This window comes from Barbus barbus (genome assembly GCF_936440315.1).
Source record: "Barbus barbus genome assembly, chromosome: 49".
Lineage (NCBI taxonomy): Eukaryota > Metazoa > Chordata > Actinopteri > Cypriniformes > Cyprinidae > Barbus > Barbus barbus.
This window is the reverse complement of record NC_136727.1, coordinates 13,331,582-13,347,271: the sequence shown is the minus strand read 5'-3', so window position 1 is coordinate 13,347,271 and position 15,690 is coordinate 13,331,582. Positions and strand designations below refer to the sequence as shown.

Here is a 15,690-nt window from a genome sequence, read left to right as displayed (position 1 = left end):
GAAGTCATAGTTAATAGTTAGTTAATAGTGAGAATTAGTCCCTAAACTGAAGTGTGACCAAAAAGGGTTTAAAAGCTAAACATTTTTTTTTACAAAATACTCATTATCATATAGGGAGCACTTCTAATCAGAAAGAGACTGAGGCAAACACACCAATCTCACCCGCAAGCACCACTATACATCAACAAAACACAGACACCACAGGTAAAAGTGTATTTTACATTATATTTAATGTTTTTATTTCATATCTGTGATAAAAGTATAAGATATACATATGATTTGATCAAATACTCATCATATAGGGAGCACTTCTAATCAGAAAGAAAGTCAGACAAGAACATCAATCTCACCCGCAAGCACCACTATACATCAACAAAACACAGACACCACAGGTAAAAGTGTATTTTACATTATATTTAATGTTTTTATTTCATATCTGTGATAAAAGTATAAGATATACATATGATTTGATCAAATACTCATCATATAGGGAGCACTTCTAATCAGAAAGAAAGTCAGACAAGCACATCAATCTCACCCGCAAGCACCACTATACATCAACAAAACACAGACACCACAGGTAGAAGTGTATTTTACATTATATTTAATGTTTTTTTGTTTTTTTTGTGAATGTGAAAAAGTGTTAGATAAACATTTCACTTGATTAAATACTCGTAGGGAGCACTTCTAATCAGAAAGAAAGTCAGACAAGCACATCAATCTCACCCGCAAGCACCACTATACATCAACAAAACATAGACACTGCAGGTAAAAGTGTATTTTACATTATATTTAATGTTTTTATTTCATATCTGTGATAAAAGTTTAAGATATACATATGATTTGATCAAATACTCATCATATAGGGAGCACTTCTAATCAGAAAGAAACTCAGACAAGCACATCAATCTCACCCGCAAGCACCACTATACATCAACAAAACACAGACACCACAGGTAAAACGTCTCAGGTTACATATGTAACCATGGTTCCCTGAAGGGAACGAGACGCTGCGTCGAAAACGCATATGGGAACGCCTTCAGCGTGACCAGGCTCTGAATATGATGTGTAATCAGTCAAACAAGGGCGAGGCGTCACGGGCGGGGTGACGTCACGACCAGGAAGCATATAAGCACGTGCGGCGGAGCCGGCTTCAGCTTCAAGTCATGAAGCAAGCGCTGGCAGGGATGCCGGAAGTGTGGCAACGCGACGCAGCGTCTCGTTCCCTTCAGGGAACCATGGTTACATACGTAACCTGAGACGTTCCCTTCCAGGAACTTCGAGCTGCGTCGAAAACGCATATGGGAACGAGATACCAACGCCGCCAGACTGACAAGTCCCTGCCTGGTGTCAGGACGAAAGGACAGAGGAGCCGGGAGTGGCTCGGATGTCGAGGTCATAGAACCTAACGAAAGTCAGGGGCGTGGACCACCCAGCTGCGTTGCAGATGTCCTGCATGGAACACCTGCCCAGAAGGCCTCGGAGGCCGCCACACCTCGGGTTGAGTGCGCTCTGACTCCCACCGGCGGGGGAAGCTCAGAGGCCTCGTATGCCAAAGCCATGGCACCCACAATCCACCTACTAGGAGGAGGGCTTCGTAGCAGGAAGACCCCTCTTAGGCGGACCATAGCACACGGGCAGCTGGTCCGCTTTCTCCACAGGGAGGACCTGTGGATGTATGCGTCTAGTGCTCGCACTGGACACATACGGTTGTGCTTCTCCTGGTCTGGCTCCCCGAAGGGAGGAGGACAGAAGGCCTGCAGTACGACCGGCTGTGGAACGACCGATGGGACCTTCGGAACATACCCCACGCGGGGGTAGAGGAATACTTTCGCCGAACCGGGCGCAAAGTGAATAGAGGCCGTAGTCAGGGCCTGAAGGTCACTCACCCTCCTCAGAGAGGTGATAGCCAATAAGAAAACGGTCTTGATAGTGAGGAGTCTCTCAGTTATCTCCTGAATGGGCTCGAAAGGTGCATTGCACAGAGCCTCCAGAACCACAGCCAGATCCCACGTAGGGACGAGATCGTACCGGAGGCCTCAGCCTCAGCGCACCGCGGAGGAAACGTGTAACCAGGGGGTGTCTACCCACTGACTGGCCACTGGTAAGGGCGTGGTATGACGAAATAGCTGCCACGTAGACCTTAACAGTGTAATGGGTTACCCCTGCGGAGAAACGGGCCTGCAGGAACTCCAGTACTGCACCAACGGGGCAGTTGACTGGGTCGAGCTGGCGGTCCCCGCACCAAGAAGTGAAGAGCCTCCACTTCAAGGCGTACAGTTTCCTCGTAGAGGGAGCTCTGGATTGGAGGATGGTCTCGACAACCTCGGTTGACAGACCGGAAGCTATGAGCTGTGCCCCCTCAGGGGTCACACCAACAGCTTCCATCACTCCGGGCGAGGGTGCACCTCGGTGCCCCCGGCCTGTGAGAGGAGGTCCCTCCTGACGGGCACTTCCCACGGAGTGCCGTCGAGGAGAGATATCAGGTCCGAGAACCATACTCGGCCCGGCCAGAACGGTGCTACTAACAGTAGACTGACCTCGTCCCGGCGCACTCTCGCCAGAACTCCAGGGAGCAGAGCGATCGGGGGGGGAAGGCGTACAGACGGAGCCTCGGCCACGTCTGTACCATAGCGTCCAGTCCCGGAGGAGCTGGAGGGGTCAGCGAGAACCAGAGAGGACATTGTGCTGACTCTTGAGTCGCAAAGAGGTCCACCTGTGCCTGCCAAAAACCTTCCACATCTGCTTCACCCCTCAGGGTGAAGGATCCATACCCCGGGCCTCGGCCCCCATCTCGACAGGACGCCTGCTCCCACATAAAGATGCCCAGGAATGTGCACAGCTCTCAGTGATAGGAGCTTGCCCTGGGACCACACAAGGATCTGGTGTGCCAGCTTATACAAGGGGCACGACCGCAGACCTCCTTGGTGGTTGATGTAAGAGACCACTGCCGTGCTGTCGGTGCGCACCAGCACGTGGTGATCTCTCAGGTCTGGGAGGAAGTGCTTGAGTGCACGGAACACCGCTAACATCTCTAGCCGATTGATATGCCACGTCAGGTGGCAACCTCTCCACAGACCGCGGGCAGGGTGGCCACTCATGACCGCACCCCAACCGGTGAGGGAAGCGTCCGTCGCTAGCGAGACGCGGCGACAAGGAGCTCCCAACACCGTGCCCTGGGACAAGAACCAAGGATTCCTCCACATGTCGAAGGCACGGACACAACGGCGTGACACTTTGACAGCGCGGAGTGAGTTTCCCCTCAGGGAGACCCCCTTGGTCTTGAGCCACCACTGTAGGGGTCTCATGTACAGCAGGCCAGAAGGTATCACGCTGGACGCAGCTGCCATGAGCCCCAGCAGTCTCTGAAACTGCTTGACAGTGAGTGACTGGCCTTCTCGCACTCTCCTGACTGTAGTAAGGATCGACTCGATCCGAGCAGGGGACAATCGTGCCTGCATCGTGGTCGAATCCCACACCACTCCTAGATAAGTGATTCTCAGAACCGGAGAAAGCACACTTTTCTTGGCGTTCAGTCTCAACCCCAGTTCTTTCATGTGGGCGAGAACGACATCTCGATGCCGAACCGTCAACCGCTCTGATTGAGCGAGGATCAACCAATCGTCGATATAATTGAGTATGCGGATGCCCTGAAGCCGCAACGGGGCCAGTGCCGCATCCACACACTTGGTGAAAGTGCGGGGTGAAAGTGCTAGGCCGAAGGGAAGAACCCGATATTGGTACGCTTTGCCCCCAAAGGCGAACCTCAGGAACTTCCTGTGAGAAGGAAGGATGGAAACATGGAAATATGCGTCTTTGAAATCTATCGTGACAAACCAGTCCTCGGACCTGATTTGAGTCACGACCTGCTTGATAGTAAGCATCCTGAACTTCAGCTTTCTGACTGAGCGGTTCAGTAGACGCAGATCCAGTATGGGCCTCAGCCCTCCATCCTTCTTCGGAACAATGAAGTACCGGCTGTAGAAACCGGACTGGGTCTCGTGAGGAGGAACCAACTCGATGGCTTCCTTCCTCAGCAGAGTACCACTTCCTGTTCCAAAACCAGAGCCTGCCCGGGGCGGACCGCAGTCATAACAACCCCGCAGAACGGCGGGGGTGGCCCGCCGAACTGAATACGATAGCCTTTCGCTACGGTCTGCAGGACCCAAGGAGACACATTCGGCAGCCGCTGCCAGGCTGTCAAATGCTCTACTAAGGGAATCGGTCTCTCGAGACTGACCTCTGGAGCAGCCAGACCGCTGTCTTGAAGCGGTGCACCGGCCGGAGACGCGTAATCTGGCGGCTGAGGCGAGTTTCTCGGCTCCGCGCTGCCGGGCGGACAAACCTGAGAAATATACTCGCTGGGACGGCTGTGCCCTGGAACAGCGGCAGGGTCAGCAGACAAGTCCCTGGAGGGCACCGAGGGGAGACGGTCACCATGTGCCGCGGTGTAAGCCGCTCCACCCCAGTAGGGGTCGTCCTCCGTAGTCCTGGGGCTCACCCGTCAGGACCTCTGAACGAACCAGACCCTGCAAGGCAGGACCCAAAGAGACACATTCGGCAGCTCGCTGCCCAATGATCTTCTAAGGGAATCAGTCTCTCGAGACTGACCTCTGGGTTCAGAGAAGCGGCCAGACCGCTGTCTCGATGCGGCGCACCGGAATGAGACGCGTAATCTGGCGGCTGAGGCGAGTTTCTCGGCTCCGCGCTGCCGGGCGGACAAACCTGAGAAATATACTCGCTGGGACCGGCTGTGCCCTGGAACAGCGGCAGGGTCAGCAGACAAGTCCCTGGAGGGCACCGAGGTGAAGTGGTCACCGAGTGCGGCGGTGCAAGCCACTCCACCCCAGTAGGGGTCGCCCTCCGCGGTCCTGGGGCTCGCCCGTCAGGACCTTTTGCGCGAGGAGCTGGTATGCGGAGGAGGCTGCGCCCGCCCAGCGTGCATACCCTCTTTAGAGAGCGTGCACACCCTCTGCCCACCAAAGATGTTGTAAGCAGAGCAGGAGCCTTCAAAGGCGATGCCGTGGAGGGAGACAGATAGCTCGCAAGCGTCTGTTCAACCCGCGGCATCATCGCCGCATACCCGCGCTCATTCAGTTCCCGCGGGAACGACTGGCCGGGACGAAAAGATTTCACCCGCGATCTCGACACCTCGGTGAGGAGATCGGGGAAAACGGAAGGCTCCTGTGTAGAAGTAGCTCTCTGGGGCGAGAGAGGCGGCGAAACCTCGTCAACGCTCGTCACATCAACCTCCTCGGAGGACGCAGCGTCAAGCCTCGTCTCAGGGGAAGAGACCGCTTCCGAACCGAGAGACGGGGCGCCAGATCAGGCGCGGGAGGAGATAGGGACATGCCCGTCTGACTCTCGCCAGCCAGATCAGCCTTTTTCTCTTTTTTTTTTTCTCTCCGCAAGCCCCGCGAGCGCAGCCGCCGCTCTGCCTTTTTTTCTGATTTAAAGGCAGAAGCGGGACCGGCTTTATTCATTTTATGCTTGTGCAAACACTGCAGCTTACAAAGCTTTCGTAGTTTTATCATATTGGGGTGACAGAGGCGGCGAAACCTCGTGAACGCTTGTCACATCAACCTCCTCAGAGGAAGAGAGACGAAGCATTGAGCCCTCGTCTCGGGGGAAGAGACAGCTTCCACACCGAGAGACGGGGCGCCAGATCTGGCTGATACGGGAGGAGATAGGGACATGCCCGTCTCACACTCGCCAGCCAGATCAGCCTGCGAGCCCCACGAGTGCAGCCGCCGCTCTGCCTCGGCAGCAGCGGGACCGGCACCGCGTGGGGAGCTCGCGAAGGCTCCCTTCTCGAAGAGAGCCCTCCGGGTGCGGAGACCGATTTTGCGTGCTCCGCACCCAGGCAGACCACGCGCAAATCGTGTGTGTCCTCGCTCATGATATAGCGAGGGCAAGGATGCACACACGACTCAAAACATGGTCTGAAAGCTTCACCCCTGAGCTTGCCCTTGGCTTTGGCATGATACTGAATGCTTTCCACTTAAAACTAGGACAAACAACAGTAAATAAGACTGACACACACAGAGCGCTTCGCTGAATGACAAAAAGCTGAAGCCGGCTCCGCCGCACGTGCTTATATGCTTCCTGGTCGTGACGTCACCCCGCCCGTGACGCCTCGCCCTTGTTTGACTGATTACACATCATATTCAGAGCCTGGTCACGCTGAAGGCGTTCCCATATGCGTTTTCGACGCAGCTCGAAGTTCCTGGAAGGGAAGTGTATTTTACATTATATTTAATGTTTTTATTTCATATCTGTGATAAAAGTATAAGATATACATATGATTTGATCAAATACTCATCATATAGGGAGCACTTCTAATCAGAAAGAAACTCAGACAAGCACATCAATCTCACCCGCAAGCACCACTATACATCAACAAAACACAGACACCACAGGTAGAAGTGTATTTTACATTATATTTAATGTTTTTTTTTTTTTTTTGTGAATGTGAAAAAGTGTTAGATAAACATTTCACTTGATTAAATACTCATAGGGAGCACTTCTAATCAGAAAGAAAGTCAGACAAGCACATCAATCTCACCCGCAAGCACCACTATACATCAACAAAACACAGACACCACAGGTAGAAGTGTATTTTACATTATATTTGAAGTGCCCCTATTATGGGTAATGAAAGGTTCATGTTTTGGTTTTGGGAGTCCCCAACAACAGGCTGACATGCATGCAAGGTCAAAAAACACTTTCATTGTCTTATTATATGGATTTATTTATTTATTTTACCTTACTTCAGCGGTTCTCAATTCCAGTCCTCGCACCTCGGAGTAGGGAGCAATGGACACTGTGTAGGGACCATGTCAATCGGAACACAGTTCATGCACGGAGCTCACTTCTAACGAGCTGATTATCTAGAATTGAGAACCGCTGCCTAACTTGCTCAAGGACTCCTAAACCATTCGCTCAACAATTCATTTTTCCAAACCCCTCTTTTGATGACGATAATCTGCGGTGATTGGTCTCATTTTCATTTAATCTTGCCTGTAATGCCTGATAAAGCAGTGTTTGTGAGGGCAGTGCTGCTTTGTGTACAGCATTACCAGGGAAACTGCTATTTTTCCGCTCCAAAAGCAGCACCTAGTGGCAAAGAAGGAATTTGCATTTTCATTCAGACCAAAGCGAAAAGACCAACAAGTGGACGGGCAATATGCTAATGTTTCATGTTGATGTCAACACTTGCGTCCCAATGTGCATACGATCCACCCTATCTGCCCTAAATAGTATTGAAACTTTCTACTATCACATAGAATTTAGGCAACCTAGTCTCATAGCATTTACGTACCTGGGTGCACTTTTTAGCGAGACACAAAATACGTACCAATAACTCCATATTACTGCAGTTTCAGTTTCCTAAAGAAACAAACACTAGAGGCAGTAAAACTCTGACACCTTTTACTCCTTTTGACACAAATTTACAGAGTTAAAATCTGCATAAAAGGAAGTTGAAATGGCACGGTTGCATCAACAAATACGTTTTTATACCAGTTTTGCATTTGTTAACACTATCGGGTAGGTTTAGGGTTGAGTTTGGTGTAGGGCATATTTCCAACATGATAGAGCATTAACTTTTAGGGACAGACCCCGGATATTTGAATTCTGAACCGCCGCAGTACGTACCTGTAGCAACATAATAAAAACACAGCAATACGTACCTATATCAACATAATAAAAACACAGCAATACGTACCTATATCAACATAATAAAAACACAGCAATACGTACCTATATCAACATAATAAAAACACAGCAATACGTACCTATATCAACATAATAAAAACGTGCCAGGGTTCACGTATTTAATCTGTGTTTTAGCACCACTCAGTGGACATTTCTCTTTGAAACTGCGTCGAAACATGCAGTAAGGTACGCAAAATTGTGTCGCACAGAAAGTGCACTGTGGTACGTGTTTTTATGAGACCAGGTTGAATTTAGAATGTATTATGGATAGTATGCACATTGGGACGCAGGCAAAATGAAACGGATTGGGATTCATTGATCAACTGAAACCTGGTCTAAAGTCAATGGCGCAACATTTTTTTTGTTATTTAAAAAGCGGATTAGTAATATGCACGTATAACGCGTGTACACTCTGCTTATTACACACACAGGGACACGCAGCAGCACACAAACATGCCAAATATAAAAAATTACAAGGATTACAATGTAAAAGAATATATTGTGTAGGCTACATAAATATAAAAATGCCTACATGTCATAATCGATAGTCATTGCATGTATCAGAATTAGCCTACCTATTTGCTCGTGCACAAGCAGATCCGTTCTCTGGAGACGCGTTCAGTCTTTGCACTTGCAAATTCCACCGTTTAAATAGCGAATCCACCATGGCGCAAGCGCAACTCGCTCTTAAAGGGAATGAGAGATGAAACTCTGATTGGTTTATTGCAAATTATGCCCCAAAACACACCCATTAGTCATTAAGAGAATAGGGACAACCCATTTAGATCATGCGCCGAGTGCGCAGACAGATTTTCCTGTCGTTAAACTAGCAAAAGTATATTCGGACACACCCTAAGTGCACTTGCGCCATGTGCTTTAGACCATGCACTTAGATGGTTAAAATAGGGCCTAGTAACTTTATACACAGTGCACTTTCAGATTTAAAACTTTGCAGGATGTTTTCATTCACTTAGAGCTGTGCTACACACTGCATGAAAGGTCATTTTCAAAAATCCATAATAGGGGCACTTTAATGTTTTTTTTGTTTTTTGTTTTATAAATGTGAAAAAGTATAAGATAAACATTTAATTTGATCAAATACTTGTAGGGAGCAGTTCAAACCAGAAAGAAACTCAGACAAGCACATCAACCTCACCCACACGCACCACTATACAACAACAAAACACAGACACTGCAGGTAAAAGTGTATTTTACATCATATTTAATTAATTTTTTTTTTTTCATAAATGTGAAAAAGAATAAGAGAAACATTTAATTTGATCAAATACTCGTAGGGAGCACTTCTAATCAGAAAGAAAGTCAGACAAGCACATCAATCTCACCCGCAAGCACCACTATACAACAACAAAACACAGACACCACAGGTAAAAGTGTATTTTACATTATATTTAATGCTTTTTATCATTTATCAAATTAGCAGTTTTTCTTCAATCTATAACATGGAAATAAATGAACATATTGTTGAGCTTACACAGTTTATGGTAATAATTTAGAGGTCGACCGATAGTGGACCACAATGGCCGATACTTATTAATCAACCGATAGTTTTTAAAATGGATACTGAACGAAAGCTAAAATAGTGCTCTATTAAAAAACAAACAACAACAACAAAAACAGTATACTGAACCATATTTATTATACATTGATCGTTAAAGTTAGTTCATAGTTCATTAGCTAATGTTAAAGCAACTTCAAAATGTAAAAATGTATTAGTAAATGTTGAAATTAACACTCTAAATATCTACGCATAGCATTGAAATGACATACATATGGATATTAAATGTATACCCTCTCACTTTAATTGCTTCTATTCTAGAGCACTTGTGATTATCTAATCAAAATAACAAAATGTTTTAGCTGCACACCGGGAAAAAGTGCAGCGCTGCGTCTAGGAGAACTCAAATAGATGGTAACAATTGTGGCATTAAACATTTGGGTTGGTCTTGAGTGTTTTGGTCACATTGTTTTAACCGCTTGAGGTGCTGCTAATGTTTGCGTCCTCTCAGCCTTGATAGCAAACATACTTTTGTTCTTTCTCTACTAAACCAGCATCAAGTCAACAAATTAATTACTTAGTAATGATATGAAAGCATGTACTGTAGTATACAATATAAACAGGTTGATATATTTCCCGCTCTGTTCAGCGCACAGTGTCACTTGTCAAAACAAACAGCACTAGGCGTCAGTGACTCTGCAATTAGAGGACGCAGTTCTACTGTATAAGGATCTGATTTTTGCCGATAGTTCCAGAAGTCAACTATCAGTGACGATTGATCAGCAAAACCGATATATCGGTCGACCTCTAATAATAATAATACATTTTGTATTGCCTTCTTTTAACAATACAAAAAAATGGTACTATGATGGGTCATAGTGTGACATCCAACCTTCTCAAACAGGATTATACAAGGGCCCAATTTATATTAAGTGTAAATAACTACTATGTAGGCTACTTGCATTTAAATAAATCATTTGATACAATGCACTTATTGTATAATGCAGTACGTTTTACTTTCATTTCATTCCTGTAATCTTTAATTAATTCCTGTAATTACATTAAAAATACTGTGAAACCTGTTCCTAACCTGCCCTGTATCTCTCCCTGTATTTTTTTTTTTTTAATTTAAATACACGCCGGTAGTTAAAGACACCAAATGTAAAGTCGGACCAGATTAACATTTCATTTTATCAAATAACACTTATCTTTTAGGAAATGGTTCTGATTGTAAAAACCTGAAATGCACATCAATCTCACCCACACACACCACTTTGCAACAACAAAGCACCATCACCACTGCAGGTAACGCTGCTTTTAACATTAAATTTCTTGTTTACCAATATAGAATTTTCTTACTTTTTAGTTAAAAAAAAAAAATTAGAAAATAATCTGTGCTAAAATAATAATAATTTATTATTACTATTGTTGTTGTTGTTTTTATTTATTATTTTATTTTATTTATTTTTTATTTTAGAAGAAGAGTTAGCACAGTTAGCTTGTAGCATTTTTTTATGTAATCTGTAACAAACTGATTTTTTATTTTATATTTTAGTAACTCCACAAATAGATCTGGCCAAAATAAATGAGCATCATTGATCACAGCATCATTACTTCTGCCATTACTTTAGAGTATTTGTTGAAATAGCTGTTGCAATACTTAGCATGTTTCAGCAGTTTCTAAATGCATTGCTAAATGCCAAAAATACAATTAATCTAGATATATAATCATGCATAGTTAAGAAACCAAAGTCTTTTTAAAAAGCAGGAGAAAACGCTTCCTTTTGGCACAGAAGCAGTTCATTCTGTTGAGTCTCAGAAATAAATCAATGATTAAGCATTCAGTTGCACAATGTAATTCTGATAATTCATTTGTTTTTTATCTCACAATTTCCACAGATACAGATAAAAATGGTAAAGGTAAGTGTTGCTCTGTTTCTGTTATGCTGTTCCTGATTTGAACATATGGGTCAGAAAATAAATTTCAGTGAAAACTTAGCATGCGTAGATATTTCTTCATGCTGTCAATCTATCAATACAGACCCTCAAACAAATCTCTCCACATCCACCACTTTACCAAGCACACCTGCAGCCACCACTGAAGGTAAAGCTGACATCAAACACACTCTCCTGTATTGTTATACTTTCACACACAATCTCTCACACTCTGACCTCCAGCTTCCCATCATGCCATGCTGCACACAAATGTCACTGAGTACATTCAATGATATATATACATATATATATATATATATATATGTGTGTGTGTGTGTGTGTTGTTGTTGTTCTTTTCATATTAAAAATGTTTAGACAAGTTTCTAAAATAAAATAAACATATTTTGAAGGTAAACAGTTTTATACAGTGTATTTAAATATTAAAAATATCTCACAAATGTCAAACAGTTTTAATTCATAGTTGTATATTTTGGTGCAAATTCATCTGTAATCAAACATTGCTAATGGTCATACTCTTTATTGTTTAATACTAATTAATTATTAGTAACTTGATATGCTTTGATATTGTTTCATGGTGTCCATCCATTGTTACAGTCCCTCAGTCAGATCTCTCCAATCTCACCACTTCACCAAACACGCCTGCAAATGTCACTGAAGGTAAAGCTGACATCAAACTCACACTCCTGCATTATTCTCTCACAATCTGACCTCCATCCTCCCATCATGAGCACACCAGCTCTGAGCTTTTTTATTTTTTATTTTTTTAAGCGTGAGAGAGACCCAAACAAACAATTTCACATTTTAGACAACCTATGACACATGGAGAGCTGTAATATCTGACACATGAGTTATAGTGAGAGAGCTATCATTTAAATAAAGTCCCTCACACCTGTGTGCCAATCTACATTTCTTTTATATGACCGTTCATTTCCTTATAGTCACATAATCTGTTTTTCTGTTTAGCAGCAATAAACCATTCGTGCAACCACTGTATGGTACAGTGATCAACTAGGAAAATTGTTCCTAGAACTGTTTTAGACCGCAATATTGTTAATAATATAAAATTTTATTTTGTTAATCATAAAGAACGCTTTATCATGTGTTAAAATAATGTGTTAGTACCTGTAATAATACTAATAATGTTAATACCTGTTGCAGACTTGTTTACATTTTTACAATATATATATTTTTTAATTTGCAACATTTAAAGACATGAACATGAAATCAAATTGGATTTGATTTTTACTTATACATGTATATGGTGATATTTTGCACCATTTGTCAGACAAAAAATACATCTTTGTAACGTAACCCTAACCCTTTCATCAAAATGTTATAACCTATTTTTGTAATGGATACTTTTTTATAACCATTCACTGCACCACACCACAGTCTACATCTACATCAGGTAATGAAGCTTGTAGGTGAATATATAGTAGTCTTCCAACAATCATATATTCTGTACTGAACTAAATCTTTTTACAGTCTCATTTAAAAACACATGGCAAATTTGTACAAATGTAACGTTTATAGTTTGTTTTCACATTTTAAAAATAATAATAATTATAATTGAAGTGTACCATGAAGTATGTTAAGTACTATGCTAATAATTTGTTAATTTTAAAGTTCATTTGTAACATATTTTTATATATTTGTATTTAAACATTAAAAATATCTATGCTCACGCACTCCTAAACAAACTTCACTCTCACCAGGTCAAGGTAATGATTCGCCTCTTGAAATGCATTATTTCTATGTTAATTGAGCTTTGTAGTACATCTGTAGTCTGGTCAGTCATGTTTAACTCTTCTATTGTCAACTAGCAACTCAACCAGACACCACCTCACCACCAAACGCCACAATCACACCCCTTACCTCCACGCAACCCACCTCACCCTCACGCACTCCTACACAAACCCCACCATCACCAGGTCAAGGTAATGATTTGCTTCTTGAAGTGTGCTGTTTATTCATTCATTTAACTTTGCAGTACAGCTTTAGTCTGGTCAGCCAGTTTTCACTCTTTTATTGTCAACTAGCAACTCAACCAAGTGCAAGAAATGGCACCACCTCACCGCCAAACGCCACAATCACACCCCTCACCTCCACGCAACCCACCTCAACCTTAGACACATTCACCAGCATCACGGGTAACACCACAACATTTGTGCTCTCTGATAAAATTACTAATGTTTATTGGGACAAAATTAAACTTGCATTACCCTTAGAAACAGGCCCCTCAACCTCACGCACTCCTACACAAACTTCATTATCACCAGGTCAAGGTAATGATTCGCCTCTTGAAATGCATTATTTCTATGTTAATTGAGCTTTGTAGTACATCTGTCGTCTGGTCAGTCATGTTCATTTGAAGGTAAATTTGGTGAAAAAATTTGTGTCCATGACAGCTGAATTTGTAGTTGTAGAGAATAGCCACATGTGTATCAGTAAATTTGAAGCCACAGAAAAAAGTCGCAAACTTCTCTCCCACAAACACAACACAACAGTTAAACCTTCTCGAATCCTTCATTGCAGGAGTATAAATCCTATTCCACAAATCGCATTCAAGAAACTCGTACGCTCAAATGTTGTGCTACTATTGCTGCAGTGAATATGATGCAAACATATTCACACACCTGCATCAAAAAATGAGAATTCACGGACAAATTTTGTACATCCACAGATCAGTATTTGAATTCTTGCAATGAGATTTTCACACTTTAACACTATTTTTTTCCTTGGATGCTTTTTCTAGCACAAACACAAGTACATAACGGCAACAGCTTGAATCTGCTGCTACGAGCCTTAAATGCTGTTTTTCACCTGCAAATGACTAGTTTGGCACTCTCCCTTCTGCACCACATATCTGTGTGATAAATGGAGCAAAAGTGATTTGTGCATCTGTAGAGGCAACATCGAGCACTCTTTAGAGACCAGAGGATTTCAGCCAATCAGAAGAGCTAGTTTGGGCGCCTTTCAGCAGGGAGAGAAAAAAACTTCTTCCGGAGCGGAGAGCGGCAAACAATAAAGATTTTTTTCTTTCTTTTTCTGAAATCACTCACCGTTATACTGTACAGTATATTTCTTTATAGTTTAAATATTAAATGAGTTTAGCTCCAACCCTGATAAAACTCGCCTACCTGTAGCCTTCTAGTAGTCCTAATAAGTGTTGGGCACAGTTACTAGTAACTTAGTTACTGTAATAATATTACTTTTTGCAGTAACTAGTAGTGTAACTAATTACTAATAAGATTTCAGTGATAATATTACAGTTACTATCCATAAAACAGCTTAGTTACTTTTGATTCCTCAACCCCGCTGATTTAAAATCCAACAATCAAATAATTCCTAGATTTATTTTCATAATTTTCACGACTCGCACATGCATGTGATGTCCCAGTGCAGCAGGCAAGCTTGGAATATGGAAAAGCTTACATTCAGCAGATAGAAATATTGCATTATATTGATTTTGTCAGGAAAAAAGATGATCTGAACACTGTTGTGTAAGTTGTGGCTTTACATTACTCTGGCATTACATCCCACCCACATCCCTCTGATCAGCATGTGGAACATTATACTACTATAATTAAAAATCTTTTTGAAAAATCAAACCATTTCTTACAAACTTATGTGATTTGACAAAACACATAATGAAATGTATATGTAATGAAGAACTTCCAATTATCTTAAAGCTGCACATGACAGTTAATGAGTTCATTAATGAGACATTCAAGTAAAAGTGTTGTATTAATCACTATTGAGTATTTGTAATAACTTCTGACTGCGATCCAATGGGGATTTTGGTCAAAGATGAGGCAGAAATATATTGTTAGTAACATTCTAGAAGAATTTTATGTGGAAGATGCACAGTTACAACTTCTGTGGGGCGTGAAGAAAAAGTAATGTAACTAGTAGTGTAACTAATTACTGTTGCCAGAAAGTAATATGTAAAGTAACAATATTACTTTTGAAAGGAGTAACTAGTAATGAGTAATATATTACATTGAGTAACTAGCCCAACACTGGTCCTAATTAAGTTAACTGGTAGAGGTGTGTTTGATTAGGGTTAAAGCTAAACTGCAGGACAGTGCCCTCCAATACCAAGTTTGCCCATCCCTGCTTCAACTCACAAAGAGGCTTCATAAAAGTTACACCGTTACTTGCATAGATTATTATGAGAGTGTCATTTACAAGATGATTAAATATATTTGTTAATATATTTTAAGAATTATAAACAAATGTACAGTATAACAGTGAGTGATTTCAGAAAAAGAAAGAAAATGAACCTTTATTGGTATTTGCTGCTGTCCGCTCCGGAAGATGCTTGCAGCTTTTATTATTATTATTTTATTATTACCCCCTGCTCGTTCGGGTGCCAACGGATAGGCACCTAAACTGCACTGTAAAGAGATTGCTGTAAATTTTACAGTAGCTGAGCATATTATTACTGTATTCTCATTTAAAATATTATTCCTGTATTGTCAATATTAGTACTGTTCAGT

General features: G+C 42.7%; 1 protein-coding gene across 36 annotated transcripts in view; it reads left to right on the top strand.

Annotated features, from left to right (window-relative positions):
• The window catches only part of LOC306867529 (receptor-type tyrosine-protein phosphatase C-like), a 44,915-nt gene that overhangs the window by 11,266 nt on the left and 17,959 nt on the right, over nt 1-15,690 (top strand). For 7 of the 36 annotated variants that reach the window (XM_079413214.1, XM_079413213.1, XM_079413211.1 and 4 more), the window contains 3 exons: nt 11,132-11,152; nt 11,274-11,336; nt 11,783-11,845. The exons of 4 other annotated variants lie outside the window; for them this stretch is intronic. In XM_079413214.1, coding sequence (XP_079269340.1) covers nt 11,132-11,152; nt 11,274-11,336; nt 11,783-11,845 — 147 coding nt within the window. Of the gene's footprint in view, nt 1-11,131; nt 11,153-11,273; nt 11,337-11,782; nt 11,846-13,011; nt 13,474-15,690 lie in introns of all 36 variants that reach the window. 25 more of the 36 variants (XM_079413230.1, XM_079413227.1, XM_079413226.1 and 22 more) reach the window with 9 other exon arrangements.